General features: G+C 46.6%; 1 protein-coding gene across 4 annotated transcripts in view; it reads left to right on the forward strand.

Annotated features, from left to right (window-relative positions):
- The window catches only part of gramd4a (GRAM domain containing 4a), a 35386-nt gene continuing 13563 nt past the window's right edge, over nucleotides 1-21823 (forward strand). For 2 of the 4 annotated variants that reach the window (XM_020042896.3, XM_010886974.5), the window contains exons 1-3: nucleotides 1-358; nucleotides 5366-5582; nucleotides 10981-11095. In XM_020042896.3, coding sequence (XP_019898455.1) covers nucleotides 330-358; nucleotides 5366-5582; nucleotides 10981-11095 — 361 coding nt within the window. In that variant the 5' untranslated portion in view covers nucleotides 1-329. Of the gene's footprint in view, nucleotides 359-5365; nucleotides 5583-9272; nucleotides 10881-10980; nucleotides 11096-18047; nucleotides 19188-21823 lie in introns of those variants that run through there. The other 2 variants (XM_020042898.3, XM_020042899.3) reach the window with 2 other exon arrangements.

Consider the following 21823-nt stretch of genomic DNA (forward strand, 5'->3'; position numbering starts at 1 on the left):
CCCCATAAGCGGCCCCTTTAAGAAAGCGAGTCTACTGACATTGACGAAATTTCCTTGTGTACGAGCTATGAAATCAACAACAGAGACTGGTTTGAAACGGTACTGGAGGAGACAGCATACGAACTGACATTTCTACAGAAGCAATCAAGGCTGCTTCGGGACATAAGTCGCTTTTGGTCTATAAAAGAGCGGATTGCGATGGCGGGGCTGAGGCAAGAACGGTTGAATGAACAGCTTGTGGCGTGATAGACGGAGCGTTGGCTGTTAGAGCAGTTTGTAACTGGAGCAGGTGTACACAAGGATACATTCAAAGACAATTCTCAGTGTTAATGAAACTTTGCTACGATTTACGTGCTGGGTAAGAAGACATTCTATTTTAATTGAAATAAAGTCCATGTAAATTAGCTCAACAGGCTTTGCACGTGATGTTTTTTTCTGTTATTGTCTTCTGGTTTTAGTTATAGGTCATTCAGTTCTAGGCTATTGCGGATTATTCACATTTTTATTAGAGCCCAAGTGTTATACTAAACCCTGTTTCGTTTTAAGAAGATAGGCCTATTTAATTTATAAATAACTGCTGTTTGTAAGGCTAGGCGCTAAAACTAAATAAACCCCTATTGTAAAAACGTTGCGTCGCCATAACGTCAATAATGAATTGTGCGAAGCGAAAACAAACATAACGGACTTATTACGAACGTGTCATGGTGGCCAACACCTTGCTCACACGATACTAAGTCGCAAAGCGTCGCAGATACCAGTACAGTGTAACCATTTAACTCTGGTCCTTCGGCCATCCTGCTTTTGAATTATCGCCGTTACAGGCCTATATCAAGTGTAGTCTTTTGTTACTGTATTTTGTTGTTTGCTGCGAAGCTTATGACAGATTCGGTACCTGCCCCTCCTCACCCATATGTGGTTTGCCTGATGGATTTTATTGACTGGTGTTATAAGCGGAGTTGATATGGTGAATGTAATAATAATTGGGTCAGCTTGTTTCGGTCATCGTTCGATTACCCGTCACAGGTCGAATAGCCTAAATCACAGCACATTATTATAGGCTACGTTTTATTATGAATTACCCCAATTTATTAAATAGCTTCTGAGGACCTTTACGCCCAAATAAATAATTAATGTAGTAATATTGTATAGGCAATGGCTACCATATATGATATCTGCCTTGCGTGCATTAAAGTAAGGTAATTATTCAGCGGTGTAGGTTAGGCCACTGTGTGTTGTCATCCTGATTTAGCTTAGCATCCATCGCAACAATATGTGCTCAAATGGGCCACGTTTAGTAGGCTAATACAATTTTCTGGTTGCATTTTCATTTCAATAATTTAGCAGAAGCTCTTATTCGGAGGGATTTACAGCAGTCACATTCCAAGCTACAGGTTCTGGGGATATTTGGTTAACAATGAGGTTGACAACAGGTTGGATAGGCTTGCTGGGTTTCATCTGAAACGGGACCCGTGTGAATGTGCGCAAAATTCAAATGTATGAGAGGGTGAATAACTTGGAATGACAAGTACATTCAGGAGTACATTTTCACTTTGGAAGTTTCTTAATGTCTGTGAAAAAGTAATTGTCCCTCGCAAAATGAAAGGCCAGAAATGTGTTAAAAGAAACAATGCTTGATATTCTATGTTACTGTTCATGGAACCAACCAAACAACCTCGTTACAACAAACCCAACTAACCCTGGCAATTTGACAAACTTAGTGGTGCAGTTTTAGCGCAGGCATTGTCAACATATTAAGCCCTAGATGTTCAATCCTCTTCTCTGGGACCACCAGACATTTCACATTGTTGTAGCCCGGAACCAGCACGCTTTATTCCGTCTAATCATGTGTGGTCGATTTGAAATAGATCAAATGCATGGAATGGTTAGGGTACCCTGAGGATAGGGTTGAAGACCTGAATATGCCATCATTGACTAATGGAGCCGTTAATGGTTAGCTGGAGTCATGTGAGCACCCCATTGATATTGTCAAGCTGCTCCAATATCACCACCAATCTCAAACTCAATCAAAATGAGGTTCAGATGTACAGGAGGTGGTTAGAGGGGATGTACTGCTTTCTTTGTTTCAATAGGCAATAATGGCTTGCCGCCACCAGTTTGTTCGCAAGGTGGGACTTCTGGCTGGGAAGAGATTTCAGGTGGATAATGTAACTGGAGTGCACCTTTAAATAGTTGGGATGCCTTGTTCTATGGATTCCCTTTATATTCTCCAGTATTCACATTGTCCATTGTGTTATACGGTTAGAATGTGGCCCTCCAATAGTACTAAACAATGCCAGTCTGTCCAGTTCCTGGAATGCTGTTTTCTCAGAATGTCTCTTTTTTTCTCTTACAACATTGAGAGACATTATGTTGGTGTGGAGCAACTTCAAACCTATAGAGTTTTTTTTATGTCCTCTGGCATTCAGCAGATTCACATCAGAGGTGGGACTTTCACTTTAGAGAGACAAGACCGTATTCATGGCGTCCATTGCATTGTCTCTCGTTGGAGTGTAGACTGACATTCAGGCAGGAGGACTATGGCTCTGTGGGCCTGAATATGTGTGAGATGTGTGGTTATCAAGGTCTTATTTCTCTGTGTGATCCAAATCCCCAGAATCTTTTTGGGCAGGTTCCCACTAGGAAAAATGACATTTCCATCTTAGGGTTAGATTTGCTGTTATTTTTTAGGTTTAGGCATTACCATTTATTGTTTTGGGGGTATGTGAAGTTCATACACAAAAGAGAGATTATTGAGAGTTAGGATTAGGTTATGGTTAGGTTTAGGGTTAGTGAAAAAGCAACATGGATCCTGGTTTTCTGGGTCAAGGTATAGATCTCAGGTCCCCACAATAATTAAAAGACAAATGTGTGTATGTGTGTCCACTAGACTCTTTTCAGCCCCCACCACACCACATAGAAGTGTGTGTGTCTGGTCTGACTTTGTATATTTGTTGGGCTGTGTTACTAAGCAGTATATCTAATAGGCCTCTCTATATCCCAAACTTCCCCAGTTCTCTGAACAGCATGGCTTTACTTTATAGTACCCTCTCCCCTTACCTGCTCTTGTAACTCGCCAGATGCTTCGGTAAGCCGATGATGGGGAATGACCCAGCCTACAGGTCTGCTGTAGGCTATGCAGTCATTATCCCAGTAGGAAGATGCACTGATCTGAGTTCAGGTGGTTCAGCATCCTCAGTGATTACAGTTGGGATGAGGTCAAAGGGCACCTGGTCCTAGATCTGCCGTAAGGAGCAGCTTCACTTATCTCAAGCGTCATTAGCAGGAGCTTAGTGATTCACTCTCCATAGGTTCATTAAGGCAAGCAGGGGATTGAAAGGAATATGTATAAGCACACGACTCGCATAGAAGGCGCAAGCCCCCTCCATATCGACAGCTGGACCAGGATCCCACGCCTCGGAAAGTCTTGTGTCATGTTAGTAGTGTTTTATTACTCATAGGAACAAACACAGGAGAAGGAGAAGACGGCCACCATTTTACATTAGAATAAATCTGTAGCAAGATCCAGTGGCTGGCAAATGGGTAAGAGGCCCGGCCAAAGAGGCTGTTTCTGCCGTATGATAGGCTGTGTAGGTTGTCATTAACGTTGATGATAATACCGGTCAGCTTACTCTTATTATCACTTAGTTTTTGATGCAGGACTTGCGAATGAGCCAATGTGTTTCGGGTAGGAGAGGTGAGGAGTCTCTCTTCTTTCTCCCCATCTTTTGTAATCGGGAGAGGTCAGAGGCATGAAGGTCTGATTGGCTCTTCTGGGCACACATGGTTATATTGAGATCTGAGTGATGTTGAGTACCATCACATCTCCTCTCTCCCTCTGTCTCCTTTCATATAATGGATGGCAGGTTTTCCATTTCACTGTTCCTCTGAGACCTGCTGCTTCTGGTCTCCAACTAATGAAAACCTGAAGACCAGAGATTCAAAGATTCAGTAGATCTAACAGCAGTACAGAGCACAGTAATAACCCTGAGAGTGAACGTTGTTAACGCAGCCGATCAGATTTCTAGGGGAAGTTGTGTGAGTGGGTGAGAGCTTTTGTGTCACTCGCCAAGTTTCCACTTGCCCCCTCAACACAGCTATAGATTTATCATAGTATCTATCTGTCTCTCGCTTTCTCACTGTTTTCTCTCTTTCTGTGTGTGATGACTTTTCATAATGTTTACGTTCAAGACTGTAAGAGGCTCCTTCTGTCTGGTGGATGACCCCTTTGGGAGCAGCAGTGAACGTCGTAATCAGAGATTAAGACTAGGAGAGTCACACTTAATCCCTCTCATTTTCCGAATGTCACATCATATCATGACGGGGACGGTCAAAACGTTAAACACCAGTAGGGCCCCAGTTGTGCGCCTGTGTGTGTGTTTGTGTGTGAGCGTCTGTGCGCATGTGCGCATGTGCGTCTGTGTGTGTGTGTGTGTGTGTGTGTGTACTTATTAATTCCAGTAAGGCCAAAAGCCTTTAATTAATACTGATGTTGGTAAAGATGATCTTTGTGTGATAGGCAGGGCTTCTGCATTGGAACGAATATAGTTTCAGGCCTACATGATTCACATTTATCAAGTTGTTAACTGTTATATTTTTGGAGACTGTGTGCGCGACAGTGTGTTTCCTGTTTTTCAGTCCAATCTGATTGGAAAGGGAACATCATGTACATTTGGCCAGTCCTCACTTTAACAAGAATCTTCATATGACTTGAGGTTAAGTTTAGGGTTAGAATTTGGCTTGTATTTAGGGATAGGTTTAAGCCTTAAGGGTTAGTTTCAGAAGTTCAGGTTAGGTTAATATTAGGTTAAGGCTAGGATTTCTCCTTGATGGTAAAATGTGTGGATGTGAAGAGGTATGGCCTCCTCCAGCCTACCGCTTTGTATCTCGTTTTGCGGTTGGGATCATTTCCTGTGCGGTAAGAGATGTGGGCCTGGCCTGTGGCAGCTAGCTGATGACTCAACCGCTGGTGGACCTTAGATTGAAACCGCTACATCTATTTGTCTGTGTCCCAAATGCCTCCCTACTCATTTTCATAGCTCACTCAGAGCCTAGAGGGCTCTGGTGAAATGGAGTGAACTGTATAGGGAATAGGTTATCATTTGGCGCACAGCCCTGATCATTAGATTGAGTCACAGAAGGCGATGACACAATGATTAAGGGTTATGGGCTGTCACTGGATACTGGAGAAGAGATAATATCTGTAGGCTGGAACGGCCAGGCTACATTTATTAGAATGCTCTTTTCTATCTGATTTACATCTCGGTTTGTGATGCACCTTTCCTAGGCACTTATTTATAAAACCGTACTGGTACCAGGTTATTTTCCAGGGTTAACACCTGAGCTCTGAATGTCATTGTGCTTTTAGGGTTGCTGTACACCATGCTAAGGTAAGGCCGCCGAAGAGAGGGGTGTTGAACATGCTAAAAAGGCTTGACAAGATCCGGTTCAGAGGTCCGAAGAGAGACGACTTCCTGGATCTAGCCGAGTCCCCCAACACGTCAGACAACGAATGCAGCGATGACATCCAGCTGAGACCGGGGCCTTCACTGAAGACACAGGACACGGAAGACCTCGGGGACCCTGTGAGTATTCGCCGCCGTCTTCTTTCCCGGAGCCCATTACAAGGGCCAACAAAGCTTTAGGGACAATGCCTGGCCCTAGGTCAAGTCAGGTTTCCCGGAAAAGAACTCTAGCCCTGGACTAAAGGTTAACTGTGGTTGAGGGTGTCAAGGTCAGCCTTTGAGTGTATCACCTCCTCATTACTGTATCTCCATGACCAGTAAATCTTTCCACGGATGTTCTGCTTGTCCTCATTTGACATTGGATTTTTTTCCCACAAAGCTACTGCTGGCGATGATGGTTTTTGAGTGGGTATTCACATGACGTTTACGCCGTTTGGCCTACGCTCTCGTGTGTGTGTGTGTGTGTGTGTGTGTGTGTGTGTGTGTGTGTGTGTGTGTGTGTGTGTGTGTGTGTGTGTGTGTGTGTGTGTGTGTGTGTGTGTGTGTGTGTGTGTGTGTGTGTGTGTGTGTGTGTGTGTGTGTGTGTGTGTGTGTGTGTGTGTGGTTGTGATCTAGACTGGAAGGTTATCGTTGACCTGTATAATACAATGTCCCTGACACACCTCCACACATCTGGCTGCTCCTGGGTCTTAATGCCCATCGGCTTAATGTGTGTGACACATAGGGTGTCTTTAAAGTGACCAACTGACTGATGAACAAATGAACCACTTACAAGTAATTTAACTCATTTGCCACTTCTTATCATTCTCACGGAGGTGTTGGTAAAGGCAGGGATCCTGAAGTGTTGGGGGCATTTTCAACTCTGCTCTGGGTGCAACCATGTAGAGTTGATGCAAGGGTGAAACTGAGGGTAGAGGGCATAGATACACAAACTTTGCTTGGAACAGACTTGGCAATGGGGCTGTTGCCTCATCTGTCCATTTTGGGGAATCCCCTGAGTGCCTTTTGCAGGTGACGCTGGCGTCTCATGTTTACCATTGAACTTAAGTGGAAAATAGCCCTTTTTCTAATGCAGACCTGCACACTGTCCCAACAAGGTCAAACTCTCCCTGTTTTTGGGTCTTTGCAGTGTTTCTTGGTCCCCATAGGTATACTAAGGCAGAGAGACACTACAGTCACTCAGTGATTTCCACTGTCCTTACTAAATACGTCATTAGTGTTGATGATCTCAGACATGTGGACTGTCATAGGGGAATATTTTCGACTGCCCTTTTTGTGCTTCAAGTATCATCCCCCAGACAATGTCTCCACTCATACTAAACTAGTAAATTCAGTTGATTGAATGATTTCCTTAGAGGACGCTTTTCTGTTTACCAATAAAAACATGCAATCTGTGATTGTCTTTTGTTTGCCGTGCCATCATGCTTTATCCTTCTAGGTGGAATGAACAAATGTTCCGGCTTGTGTGTGCTGCTACTTCATTATGTTAAATGCACTGACTATGAGAAATGTCAAAGGCTTGTTAAAACACTTGTGTGGTGGTTTGTCTCCTGCTGTGTACAGTATGAGTGTGTCTGTGTGTCTCTCTCTCACTCACACACTCTGTCTCGGTCTCTCTCTGTGTGGGTAGCTGCTCACTGTGAAGATGTAAGATGTCACTGACTGTGGAGGAAGCTTCTGGAAATTACCGTCCTCCCTCTACATACGCACGTCTTCCATTATATTTGACATTTTGGTCATAATATATTTTGTATCCAGAGTTACTTTGTGGGTTCTTCTTAAGATAGCAGGTGGGACAACCTAGTAACAGTCCACCTTAATCAGTAAAGTCAATACTGAAGGAGGGGGAAAAGAAGGGGAAAATCCAAGTTCATGCTGCTAAATCCCGGACCCTCCCCTTGTGGTGCCTTTAAGAGCAGAAGGGTCATGAAACAGGATTTGGCCACTCAGATTTTCTTTTCGCTCATACGTCTGAAGGTTTTCAGGTCTTGAAAATAAAATTGCATAACAAGAACTAATTAATAAATAATTCCATGTTTGAATGCTTTACTTTACTCAACAAAAACAAATAATGATAATCTCTACTAAACCCTATATCGTTAGTGTTGATGATCTCAGACTTTGTGGACGTTCCTTGTTGTGAGGGGATAGATTTTGTGCTTTTCGTGCTTCAAGTACCATCAGCCATCCAGCATGCCTCCTCAAATAAAACTAGTAGATAAGTCACTTGAATGATTTCCTTAGAGGCCACGTTTCTGTTCACTGCTGTTTTCTAATAAAATTATTATATGGTAGAGTTTATTTTAGTTTTTTTTAGCTGCTGTTTAAAAAGGTATTTACATTTTGCCTCCTTGAGGAATGTTCTGTTGACAGATGAGTCATATTGAAACTTGTTGGATGGTGTCCTCCTATGTAACGAAACCGAAAAGGATCTACAAATGTTGCTGAGTTAAGGCAGTTCTATATGGAAGAGTGGGACAAAATTCCTCCACAAAAACTCAACAACTACAGGAAGTGTTTTATTGAAGTCTTAGCAAATGAAAGTTGCACAAGCAGTTCATGAGTGTAAGGGTACAACCCACTTTTCAGATTGGGCCATTGTGCTTCATAACTGGACACTCAATCCTTTTGAATACATTTTCTTTTTTTTTGGAGAGAATGATTTCATGTGACATTTCAGTGACTACATCACCATAAACATGTATATGAATGATAAGGAACCTACATTCATACATTCCACTGTAGCTAGCTTGCTAAAAGTAATCAAAATGAGCTAAAAACAGCATATTATTTTCCCAAATGATGGAATTATACTGTTTTGTGCACATTCTGAGAGGGAGATGTACCACATTTTAGGTGCGACCCTCCAGACCTCTGTGAAGACCAAACGCTGGACATTTGGTAAGGCGTTAGACTCCACATCTATATCTGGTTGACCAGCACGAGGTAATCCTCTTGGTTAAGGCCACACTGGGACGAGTGCCAGAGATACAGGGTCACCAACCGTTGCCACACTTGCGTTTTTAGTAGTGGTGTTGCCGACGCTTCAGGTTACTGGGGTTTAGCCGTTAGCGTTAGGTCACCTTTTAGGCCTGTGGTTTCAGGCTACGGTGGTTCCCCCTCTTCCCTCTGTCCTCATCTATTTCCATCTTCCTCTGACTGTTCTGTCTGTCTCTTCTTTCCGTCCCGTCGGGGGTTACATGACAGGAGGCTTTTGATGGATGGGTACGTGTTTATTTTCAGCTTGTCTGTAGCCGAGGGTAACATTGGCCAACACGGACAACGTGGCAGGGGGCAATTCCTCAACTGAGAGATCCGGTTCCACCAGGTCTTTGCTTTCTCTGGTTCATTATCTGATACAAACCTGGGATGCAAGTGCTCCATCCACATGACATCGGACTGTCCCCATGTGTGATGAATGCTGATGAGGTACCTTGTACAAATCAATTCTAGTCAATATTCTGCTAAACGATGGAACCCTCGGTGTTGCGTATCTCGGTATTGAGTGGAAATATTGAAACAATTCACGACTCTGCGGTGGGCCCCTTCAAACTAGAGCAAATCTCTGCATGCATTTCAGTGGCCTGTAGATTAACCCTAATCTAAGGAATGGAAAGCACAGGACCGGTACTTTCTGGTAAAGAGACAGGAATTCACTCCAGACCATGGCTCATGCACTGTCTGCCATGCATGGTGGTTTGACCATTTAGCATGGAAGGAAATGCATCAGCACGAGCAGGTGGCTTATTTAGAAGTCTGTCTGTCAAACAGTGTCGCTATTCAGCTGCTGTACAACACCTGGGTTCCAGTTATCTCCTGGGGCCACTGTTTAACACACACACACACACACACACACAAACCTTCATTGCTCTCTGTACACCGATCCAATTAGAGCTGACAAATACTGTAGAAAAAAGGATTCTACCACCATGTCATTGATCCTTAAGTGATGCTAGGGGTCACTAATTGGTCTGCGATGGTGAGGGGGAGGGGCTAGATCACTCATTCAGGAGACCACACCTGCTACAACAAAGCACCAATGAGTCGGGATCAGAAAACCTTCAGACTCAAAAAGCATACACAGCAAATCATGGCAGTTTCTGACTTGTGGATAATCACAGAATGTTGAAGTGCCTCCCTCCCCAATGATGTGTGTCCCTCCCCAGTAACATGCCCACCAAGTCATCTATAACATGCAGCCATCTCCCCAATGATGTGTGTCCCTCCCCAGTAACATGCCCACCAAGTCATCTATAACATGCAGCCATCTCCCCAATGATGTGTGTCCCTCCCCAGTAACATGCCCACCAAGTCATCTATAACATGCAGCCATCTCCCCAATGATGTGTGTCCCTCCCCAGTAACATGCCCACCAAGTCATCTATAACATGCAACCATCTCAAACACACGCAATCCTGCCTCAGTGCTACAATTACATGATTGCCTTTTTGTTTTTTGTATCAAATCTCCTTTGCCCCTCAGGACCAGATCACATGATGTGGGTGTCTACCTCCGCTTCCTGCTTCAGACCCACCCAGTCTACTCCCTCCCCTCTCATCTCTCTCCATCCCTCCATTGTCTGTCTTTCTCACTCGGTTTTCCCCACCTCTCCCCCAGCCCCTCTCTCCATCTGTTTCTCCTCTTCCGCACTTCTCTCTAGTTCTCCCTGACACGTTTGGGCTGCAGGACGAAGAAACCCTCTCTGCCTGACCTTTCAGTTACCTTCCTGTCTTTTCCCTTTATCTAAAAACCTTGTCGGTCGCTGGCTTGCGTTCCGTCCAGGAGATGTTTCCTTCATCCTGCTCGTTTTGTCTTCAATGCGGCGTGCGTCTCGGGGGCTTGACAGGCAGCTCGGTATATTACGAGTCGCTGCGGTCCGGACTGCAGCAGTGAGAATCCACTGCAGTGTTCCTGTGTGTGTTTGGGCTGTGGGTATGTGCGGGTGTTGGGCTGCGCGTTTCTGGCTGCGCGTGTGTTCTGCCGTTTCTGTCAGCGGCTGGGTCCTCCTGAAGGGACACCCTGCATGTGTCAGAGTGCTGCTGGCTGCTGCTGAACCTGCGGTGCCTCAGAATAGCAACACAGCACTGCAGGTTCCACACTCTCCTCCTTTCTTCTCTCTGTCGCCTTCTCCTACACCCACACCCCCTCCTCTTCTCCTAGTTATGTCGCTTCCTCTGTAACTCTTACCCTTTGATGTCTTCTCTCCCCCTCTTCTCTCACTCTCTCTTTTCCCTCCTCATAATCCTATCCTGTTCGGTAGCCTGTGAAGTTATATGACGGCGCCGATGATTTTTAAGAGCGGGCTCATTCAGGGAGAGCTGTAGTCATCTGTGTTGTGTTCAGGCTAGAGGACAGGTAGTCAGTTGTCAGGGACCTCCTCTGTAGCGTGTTTCAAAGCGAGGGAGACGCGCTGCCCAGGTGAGTCATCGTAGCGGTGATCTGGCGCACGCGCCTCCATGTTGACCCCACGCGAATCCCGCGTACGCGTGCCAATGTGGATCTTGTGCTCTCTGTGCAGGTGGGTTCGGTCACCATGGCGGCAGCCATTCAGGACTTCCAGCGGAGCGAGCAGGACCGCCTCAATGAGGTGAAGGGTCATCTGGAGATTGCCTTACTGGAGAAACACTTCCTACGTGAGTAACCCTGACTAGGCTGGCTAGTTTTTTTTCATAGGGAGGTGATTGGGGAGGGCGGTGAATGGAGGAGGGAGTCTGGATGCTTTGTAGCTTGACGTGAAGCAAACAGAATGGAATTCTCCGCTCTATGTCTTTATATTTCTCTCTTTTTAACTCTGCTGGCCAGCTACTCTGGTTGTGCCTCTGGCCAGTGTGTCGTCCTGCCCCATTAACCCCACCCAGAGATTGGTACACACTGTGCCTAAACTCCTCTGTGGTGGAGTAGTGGTCTGTGATGTAGCTGGGTGTGCTAACCTGTGTGTAGCGGTCATTGTTTTAGCTTTACAGTCAGCTATTGTTGATTGCCAGTGCTGAGGTTTCCACTAAATTGTTACTCCCCGCTATGTAGTTGGGCAGTAGGCATTAAAGCTGGGCAATATGGAGAAATCCATATTGGGATAAATTGCCTTCATGTGCAACAATTTTTTTTTTTAGGTTAGCAGTGTTCTCAATTTGTTCTGAAGCTGTCTGTCTGTTGCGGTTTGTATCTTGACATGACATGACAGTTAAATTAGTCAGCATTAATGATATCTGACCTGAAGAGGATCTAGAGGGTCCTTATGCTTTTTACACAGTTCTCTCTCTCTCACTCACTCACACACACACACACACACACACACACACACGCCCACGCACGGATGGATGAGAGGCTCTGCAACCAACAAGAGCAGTGTCTCATCTCCACCACTCAGACAGACAAAATTAGTCCCTATTGTCAAGAGTGAAGTGTCATTGTGGTGTTGGTTCATTGATGATTTAGCATGGTCTTTCTCAGGGTAATTTGCCCTTTAAGGTTCAGCTTCACTCAACTGTCTTCCATGGCAAATTTATAACAAGCAGAAGAAATGTTGGTGCTTGGGGTTGTAGTCACTGGTTAGTTGAACTGGTGCAAGGATTTCGTTCTGGGTTACTTCATACTGGTTGGCAGTAGAGGGCTGTGATCTTTGTGAACCAGAGTGGATTTTGTTTCTTTGTAGCACAGGTTCCGACCAGGCCCCCTTTCTCTAGCCTAACCCCCTTTTTGTAATTTGTAAGAGCGGTGGAGCAAATAAATCCATTATCCACTAAATTAACTTTCCTCCATTCCTCTTACTTTTTGCTCTGTTCATTTGTTCCCTGTTCTGGTTATATTTGCCTCCTGTTGGGTACATCTCCTGATTTCACTGTTAGCAGGTAGCAGGACAGAGAGGGGGAGAGTGAGAGGGAAGGGCAGGGTCTGGGGGATGGGGGGGGAGAGAGGGGGAGAGGGAGGGAACATTCCCTATGTTTGAGTGGATGAGATTCAGACGACCGGTAGGTACAGAATATTTCATTACCTACAATCTACATTTCACTGTTGTTCCATATTTTCCGTATTTCCTGGACATGCTGCACCTGTCTTCCAAAAATGCCTGAGGAACAGGCAAAATAACATCTTACTAATGTATGTCCCATTAAAACAGCTTGTTGGCTGTGAGGTAATTCTTGCTCTTCCTAAAAGCTAAAACAACATCTGGTTAGACTGGCTAATAAGCTGCTACAATTCTGAGACAGTCTGTACGAGGCATGATAGCACGGACTAAAAGATATTATCCTGACCAAATGCTGCTGAGCTCTGCCAACCAAGGTCATGTCCTAAATGGCTTCCCTTTTCCCAAGGGTCTGGTGGAAGGCGGTGAACTGTCTACAGATGCTGTATCTTAATTTGACCCAGTTTCTTACGGCATGAATGTTTAATTCATGCGAATTATAATGAGAATTGTAATTAATGCACATCCTAAAGGTAAAGGTTGATAAATGTTCCGCTAAGGGAAATAAACTCAAGACATTTTGAAGGTGGTGCCCTTCGGGTGGTGTAGCGATCAGATCAGTGCTGTGTGTCACGGTTGATTGCCGTGGTTAGAACGTGTAGACATCCCTTGGCCCTACTCCCTCACCCTTTGAATATTGTCTTACATTGTCACGTCCTACTGTACATGCACGTTTTCTTGCCCAAGCGAGGGAGAGTGATGATCGTGTCTTGGCTAACGTAAAAGCTAAAGGTCACCTGACCAACCAGGTCATCAAGAGCGATCCGCCAATGTTGTCCGTGGTTACTGCCTGAATTAGCGCATCAACATGGTGTCTGTTTTCAATGTCCACGCTAAAGCAAGTTCTCTTTTCCCGGTTGAGTCCTCTAACCATCAGTGTGTAATGCTCGCCCCTAGCTCCCATCCTCCAAATCAAACCAGTCTGATCCCCTGTCCCCCTCATCCAACTCCTCTCATCCACCTCCTTCTCAACCGACTCCTCTTCGCCTCACCTCCCCTCGCTAAGGCAGTTTAAATAATCACTCTTCCCATCGGTCAGCCCTCTCTTCTGTCTCTCCTCAGTCTCTCTTTCCGTCTTTCTGACGCGTTTCAGCCCCCCCCCCCCCCCCCACGGTCATTCTCTTATATAGTAGACTCTGCAGCCTAGGGCTTATCAACACGCCTGCTGAGTTCCTCTGTTGTTTACTGTGGTGGCAGAGCCGTGTCATGGGGGGTTGCGGTAGAACACCATTGTGTTCACCGCTGGTAGAACACTGTGCGTGGTCAGAAGTGCACGGTGCCGTTTGGGATGGAGATGTAGAGACATTGAGGTGATGACTAGTTCGCCTGTGTGTGTAAGTTTCAGCTGAGTTCCTCAGGCCTTTGCCTGTTTCGCTTGACCATTACAAGACCCAGTCAGAGTAACATATGCGTGTTTGGCGTGCGGGGCAGCCGAGGCGTTCATTTCTTTAGGATTACTGCGTTGTGCGAAGGATCTCAGAGGCTGTAGTATGGCCGGATTTCTGGGTTGTGTAAAGGAACTCTGGGTCGGTCTGTACAATAGCTTGGCTAAACTGATGCTGCGCACAGGGCCCGAATGGCTTAGAGGGCGTGTTTATTGAACATGTAACAGGATTAGCTCTGTGTGGGATCAGGAAGAGACTATCGGGGGGGGGGACCCATGACAAGGCAAGGTCCCATAGCAAACCATGCAATAATATATAGGAGCATGCATACAGTACAAATGGTTCAAACCCACACTGACCTAAAGTGTTCCTGCATTTCACATGTGACCCTTTGGCCCAGTGTTTTAGTTAAGTCCAGTGCACTGCATTGAGAAGTGTCTAAAGACATGTAACTTGTATGTGAACAGTATTGTGCAAGATGAGTCCTCCGGTTTCTACTTGGTTGCTTGATGTTATAGATGAATTGGAGCCTGTAGATAGAAAACACGCTAGGTGGCTCTGTTGCGATCAGTGTAATGGATACCATTGTGGCGAAAGCTACGCTGGCTTGGTCTGGTTTTTCCGGGCTTGTCGGTTTTGAAGAGGCAGTGTGGTAGGTGTGCTTTTTTTGTTGTTGTTCTTTGTATTCTGGAACAATTCAGCATTTAGTGTTTACATCCATGAGAAAACCGAAGCATGGCTATCCATCTCTCTGCTGCTTCTTATAACAGCCGAAGGCCATCCTCCAGGTGCTCATTAAACCCCCTGACAGTATCTGGTCCCCTGTAGGTACCCTTTGGAAAATGTTTCCCTTTTAGGACACCAACACAGTTCAGATGTAAACAGCTAGTCGAAATCCGTCTAAATTAAGAACGGGCTGTCTAAAACTAGCCAAGGCACTCACCTTTGAGTCTATACATAGACAAGGCTTTACCTTTGAGTCTCTACATAGCCAAGGCTTCACCTTTGAGTCTCTATATAGCCAAGGCTTCACCTTTGAGTCTCTATATAGCCAAGGCTTCACCTTTGAGTCTCTACATAGCCAAGGCTTCACCTTTGAGTCTCTACATAGCCAAGGCTTCACCTTTGAGTCTCTACATAGCCAAGGCTTCACCTTTGAGTCTACAGTGGGGAGAACAATTATTTGATACATGGAAATGTGATTCATACAATAGTTATCAAGACAGTTGTGTTTAAAAAAGCAATCCAGTCACTTGACTGTCTGTTGAAAGTCTTCCAGCTGAAAAGTCCCAGCTAATCACAGCTAATTCTATCCTATTACAACACCTCCTTTAACCAGTGTCCTGCACACCTACATCACGTTTTGATTAGGATTGGTGCTGATAGAGCTGAGACAGGGTGAGATCACCTTTTAAAATCTTTTTTGGGAGGACAATTTCAATGAGTGGGATTGTTTGTGTGATTGTGTGACTGTAGTGCTGATACTTATGTCATGCAATAAAATGCAAATTAATTAACTGTCTGTACAATGTGATTTTCTGGATTTTTGTTTTAGATTCCGTCACTCACAGTTGAGGAGTACCTATGATAGAAATGACAGTCCTCTACATGCTTTGTAAGTGGGAAAACATGCAAAATCGGTGGTGTATCAAATACTTGTTCTCCCCACTGTATACATAGCCAAGGCTTCACCTTTGAGTCTATACATAGCCAAGGACTTTCTTTACTGTTAAATCTATACATTACATACATTAGTTTGTTTTGGGTCAGTCACAGTGGTCAGGTATTCTTAACGGTAGCCCTAACCAATTTAACCCCCTTAATAGATTAGAAACTATAGTACCAATCGTAAGTCACCAGACAAAGACAGAAGTCAACACGCTGCCAGGAGAAGGGAAACGCCTTAGTAACACACCCTTGGTCGGTCTGTCTGTCTGTGTCCGTCCGTCCTGTCAGATTGTTGTGATGGGTGACAGACCGAGAGGAGAGCATGGTCCCTCTGGTTGTGTGGCCATGTCACATCGTTGCTGTATTACCACTGCCTCACGGTGGCCCCTGGCCCTCAGAACACATTAGTACCATTAGCTCGCACTCTCCCTCCTCTTGCGCTCTGTGTCACGTCTCGTTCATCACATCGCCTCGTCCCCGCGACGCTGCCGTCTTGTCAGTGGGGGAAATAAGGCCCCTCTGCTAGGAAGACGGTACACCAAGGAGCTGTTTGAATGTCCCCGTTCAGGCTGGTTACTGACTGAGCCCTTCCTCGGCTGCCTCTCCAGACTTGTGTTGATATGTCACGGTGCTGATATCCGGCTCCTGCTCAGTTGGTGGTGTGGTTAACTCTGCAGCAGCCCTCTGCTGTGTGTGGTTGTCGGGGGGGGGGGGGGGGGGGGGTTTCTTCCTGATTCTGTAGCGTTTGTTGTGCAGCATCTCTTCAGTCATGCAGCGCGGCAGATTATAAGACCTTGCATAATGGACGCTTTAAATTATGTAAGGAGTTCAGCTCAATACATAAATCAGTAGGCAGCAGTAAGCAGCTGGCAAGCAGGCTGGGTCCTCCTCCAGACCTGGGTCTTCTCTTGCGTTATTTACAGTGACACGTCTCTCCCTGGCTCTGCTGGATAACACTGTAATTATGCTGCTTTGATTGCACTGCGGTTAACTACAGGCTACTTAATAATGTATATGGAGATTGGAACATGGTCAAACATGGTCAGTGATAAAGTAGTTTAATCTATATAGAATTGAACTGTTTAGTTTATTAGTCCGTTATACGATGATACCGGAACTGTGTCATTCTTTTAGTGCACTAAGAAGTCTGCTGGCTGGTATTTGAACACGTCCTTATTTACAGCTACGGCCTGGGGAAGAGTTAAAACGGGGAGGAGAGGGGTTGAATGAGCCCACTGGAAGCTAGAGATAATCATGAGGGTATAAGGAGCAGAGTGGAAATGTACAGGGTAAACATATCTACTGTTATGATCACTGCCAGTCAGGACATTAGTCATTCTGAGCCTTTCGGTGAGCTGAGGCTTGTGGCTTCAATCACATGAAAGACATGGCTTATTTAGGTACCAGAAAGCTCTTTGTTTCAAAATATTGAAAAATATGAAAACAAAATGCAAATGTATGTAAAGCCAAAAAGTTGGCTAGAATTATGTTAAAGATCTAAAATGCATGTTCAAATTGGTTCCATCTTACCTGTCCTTATTAGATAGCCTGCTATGTTTTCCCCTCTTGTTGTGCTTATTGATAAATGTGAATGGAACGATGTGCTCCTTCCACTACTTATTGTATCTGCAGTGTGGATATGCAATCTTTAGTTAATTGTTTGAGCTAAAAAAGTATGTAAATCATGGAACGGCTCCGTTCTCCGATGTGATTTGGTTCACTACAGGACCCCCTTTGAGATCCCATCTGAACGCCAGCACCCCACAGGGCACAATTCTGTTTTCTTAAATTCTGCAGCATCCTCTCATCCAGGGCCTGACTCTGATACTAATAAAATCATGATTATTAAGGTGTACCAGTACCAAGACACTTCAGGGGTGCTGGGTAATTTATGTAGTGGCAACAGCACAATTATCTCACTTGTGCATTTTCTCAACAAATGTTGTTTCATGACAGATCTAGAGTGTCATTTATATCTACATAGTCTGTCTACAAGAGATTAACAGTGATGACAAAAAAATCAGACTGCGCTTGTGTAGCAACTGTATTTTATAATCATGGCTTGGAGGTAGAAGCTGTGCATGTTACTGTCAGTTTCAGACTCTGAGTAGTATTTGGTCTACGGCTTTGGTGGCTGATATGAAAGAAGCAAGAGTGTGGAGTGCAAACAAGATGTTGTTGTCTGCAAATTGTCTGGGGTGGATTGTGAATTGGGTCTGAGGTCTCTGGGATAACGTTTTTTATTGTACCATGACCAGCCTTTGAAAGTGTTTATGGCTAGAGTTGTGATGCAGGACGATGGTCATTTAGGGTTGCCTCTGTCTTAGGCATGGGGGACAATAGAGGTCTGTATTAAATACCTGCTGGCTGTTCTGGGTATTCTCCCTGCTATTCCTTTTGGACCCACAGTTAACCTGTTTAAAGATTTTACACACCTCTGCTAAGGTGAGCAACATCACGTGATTGTCTTGACTCGAGGTGTTTATATGGAGGGCGGATTCTTGCTGTCTCGCGTCGTCGTACGTCTCGTAGCTGGGCGTCATTTGTAGTCTGTGATAGTTCACAAGCCCTGCCGCATCCGACGCGTGTCAGTGCCAGGGTAATAGGATTCGATCTTCGTGCTGCATTGACGCTGAGCCCGTTTTATGCCTCGTTGGACACCGTTGCAGGATTTTTTGTAAACGGCATGATTTCTGTCCTGCTTCGTGAAAGCTGCTGCTCTAGCATTTAGCTCTGTGTCGATGTTGCTTTTGACACAATGCTCCTGGTTAGGATACGTGTCTATGGTCACTGTGGCATGGAGTCTTCAACGCAGTCAATGTTATCAATTAATCCGTTTTGTAGAGGCATGCCGTCAGTTGGCGCTAGGGTGGCAGAATTGCCTGCTTGTTGTGGTACATGATTCTAGTTAGAATTCCCTTGTGGAATGATTCAAGCTATTTTTTTTATATTCCCCTGTTCTTTCTTATGCTGTTTCTCGCTTGATCTTTAGGCCATGTAAGGATATGCATGCATGCAAATGTGTTCGCGCACATCCATTAAACCATGACGTGTGCTGTCTGTTCACTTTCCTTTAACATAACCGTTCACCGTCTTCGCCTTGTTTACTTCTAAAGCAGCTATTAGCTTCTTCCCGTAACATTCTTAAAAGAGAGTACCTAAATCTGTATGTGGACGCGCCGTATGCACGCGCACTTACGTTTGTATAAGCCTGTTTGTCAGTCTTTGTGTGTCTGCGCATATGTGTGTATCTATCAGTGGGTGATTAGAAAAGGGCAGTTGGGGAAGAATATTGATCGGTCAGCCAACCAGCCGCTAACATGACACTGGCCTTCAGTATTTATTCTATTGCCTAACGCAGCGCTTTCTCGCGTCTGTCCTCAGGGACCCCCAGCCATCCCGTGTAGTCGATCTATTCAAGAGCTAGCCAACCTGTTTCAACTACTCATCAAGTCCTTGAACCGGTGAACGATGAGCTAGTTCAGGGTTACCGCCGCATTGTGAAACATCTGGGGGTTTCCGAGTGATTTCCGAACCACCAGGCTATCCTACATGCCACTCTGAATAATGTGCCCCGTAAATATCCCCAGTCACTACCCACACTGGGAAATCTCTTTAAAGGACACACCGGTTCCTTCTGGGCCGTGTGGAGCTGTCATCTGGACGCCTCTGGAGGTCGGAGTGTGTGCCCGTTTCAGATGATCAGAGGTTTGTGTGACTGCCAGACGCAATTCACCTAACTATACACTAACTATGACCCTGATTGTAAACTCAACTCTTGCCGTCAATTTATCAAGCAGTTGCTCATCTGAAGGTAGTTTGTTGATAGTGTGACCTTTTTTTTTTTTTTTTTTTTAATCATCTCTATGTCAAAGTAAATTGTAATGGATTGTGTGTTTTGAACATAAAATTAAAGTTGAGAGTATGCTGCTAGCTTATATCCTGGAATCTCCATATGTACTGCCAAATTCTCTCCCTCCATCTTTTTGTTCTCTCTCTGAGGGGGGTCTGTTAGATGGAATACAACATCAACACCTAGACAGGCTTTTTCTAACAGCTGTTATGCTTTGTAATGTGAAATGCCCAAAATGCATTGACTATTCCGATCAGCTTGGTAAAAATCTGAATTGGGCTGGCACTGTGAACAGGGACATTTATAGGTCTTTTGGCATGAATTGATCCGATCTTGCGCAGCATCTCATTCAGGTTTAGGCCTGACCAGTGACAGGTCTATTCCAGAATGTTAAATGTATTGCTTTTCTGATGCAGGTCTTTGTGTGTTATGGCGTATTGTCTTGCTGCATTCCCCAGGTGCTTCTACGATTAAACTCTTGGGCAGATTGGCTGACATTGTCTTTCAGAATTCTCACCAACCATAATGGGACCTATGTTATTCAGAACTTCAACTTGATTTTTGAAGAACACCTGGAAGCACTCGCCGTCTCCAGGATGGATAGTCTATTGACAGATTAGTATTTTGGGTGACATGGGTTTTGTCTGTTCACTGAACCGGTGGAGCCAGGTAAAACACTGTGTCATTGTTTTTAAAAGCCCTCCTTTGTCAAGAGTTTAGTTATGCCATGGCAGGATAACACCAGTGACTACATATTGGCTCGAGGAATGGCATGGGGGAACGGGCATCAGGGTGACATCAGGGCCACAGTGGGCTCAAGGTGGTGTCCCTCACTGTGGGTCGGGTCAGATGAAGTCCATGTCTTTATCGTTAAGTGGGTGTGTCTGGCTGCGTGCGTGCGTGCGTGCGTGCGTGTGTGTGTGTGCGCGCGCGTGTGCGTGTCTGCGTGCGTGCGTGCGTGCGTGTGCGTTCGTGCGTGTGGCGTGCGTGTGCGTGCGTGTGTGTGTGTGTGTGTGTGTCTGGCTGCGTGCGTGCGTGCGTGTGTGTGTGTGCGCGCGCGTGTGCGTGTCTGCGTGCGTGCGTGCGTGCGTGCGTGTGCGTTCGTGCGTGTGGCGTGCGTGTGGCGTGCGTGTGCGTGCGTGTGCGTGCGTGTGCGTGCGTGTGCGTGCGTGTGCGTGCGTGTGCGTGCGTGTGTGTGCGTGTGTGTGCGTGTGTGTGCGTGTGTGTGCGTGTGTGTGCGTGTGTGCGCGTGTGTGCGCGTGTGTGCGCGTGTGCGTGTGCGCGTGTGCGCGTGTGCGCGTGTGCGCGTGTGCGCGTGCGCGCGTGCGCGTGTGCGCGTGTGTGTGTGTGTGTGTGCGCGCGCACGTGTGTCTGGCTGGCTGCGCGCGCGTGTGTCTGGCTGGCTGCGTGTGCGTGTGCGTGTGTCTGGCTGGCTGCGTGTGCGTGTGTCTGGCTGGCTGCGTGTGCGTGTGTCTGGCTGGCTGCGCGTGCGTGTGTCTCGCTGGCTGCGCGCGCGTGTGTCTGGCTGGCTGCGTGCGCGTGCGTCTGGCTGCGTGCGTGCGCGTGCGTCTGGCTGCGTGCGTGCGCGTGCGTCTGGCTGCGTGCGTGCGCGTGCGTCTGGCTGCGTGCGTGCGCGTGCGTCTGACTGCGTGCGTGCGTGCGTCTGACTGCGTGCGTGTGTGTGTGTGGGGGTCTGGCTGCGCACGCGTGTGTGCGTCTGGCTGCGTGCGTGCGTCTGGTTGCGTGCGTGCGTCTGGCTGCTGTGTGCGTGCGCGTTTGGCTGCGTGCGTGCGCGTGTGTGTGTGGGTCTGGCTGCGCATGCGTGTGTGCGTCTGGCTGCGTGCATGTGTGCGTCTGGCTGCGTGCGTGTGTGCGTCTGGCTGCGTGCGTGTGTGCGTCTGGCTGCGTGCGTGTGTGCGTCTGGCTGCGTGTGCGTCTGGCTGCGTGTGCGTCTGGCTGCGTGCATGCGCGTGTGCGTCTGGCTGCGTGCATGCGCGCGTGCGTCTGGCTGCGTGCATGCGCGCGTGCGTCTGGCTGCGTGCATGCGCGCGTGCGTCTGGCTGCGTGCGCGCGTGCGGGTCTGGGTGCGTGCGTGCGGGTCTGGCTGCGTGTGTGCGTGCGTGTGTCTGGCTGCGCATGAATGAATGAATGAATTGTTCTGCTGGTCAAACCTCATGCAGTACTTCTCCCTTCATTCCGAGCTCTTTAAGAGTGATTGTCTGCAGGGCTGGTTGTCTGCAGGGCTGGTTGTCTGCAGGGCTGGTTGAGTTGCTGCCTCGGCCTTGCATGTCTCTCCTTGGGCTCTGAGTGCCAGGCGACTGAGGGTCATGCCCTCTGAAATGGGAGCTCAACACGTTGGGACTCAGTGGGTGGTTTCTGGTCAGTATCAAAGCTCAGACGGGGGGGGGCGGGGGTGTAAGGTGAGCAGTCCAGCAGTGTGGGGTCTGGATTCGTGTCAGAGATGGAGAGCTGCAACGACCCAGACCTGACT

The sequence above is a fragment of the Esox lucius genome, chromosome 23 (assembly GCF_011004845.1).
Source record: "Esox lucius isolate fEsoLuc1 chromosome 23, fEsoLuc1.pri, whole genome shotgun sequence".
Taxonomy (NCBI): domain Eukaryota; kingdom Metazoa; phylum Chordata; class Actinopteri; order Esociformes; family Esocidae; genus Esox; species Esox lucius.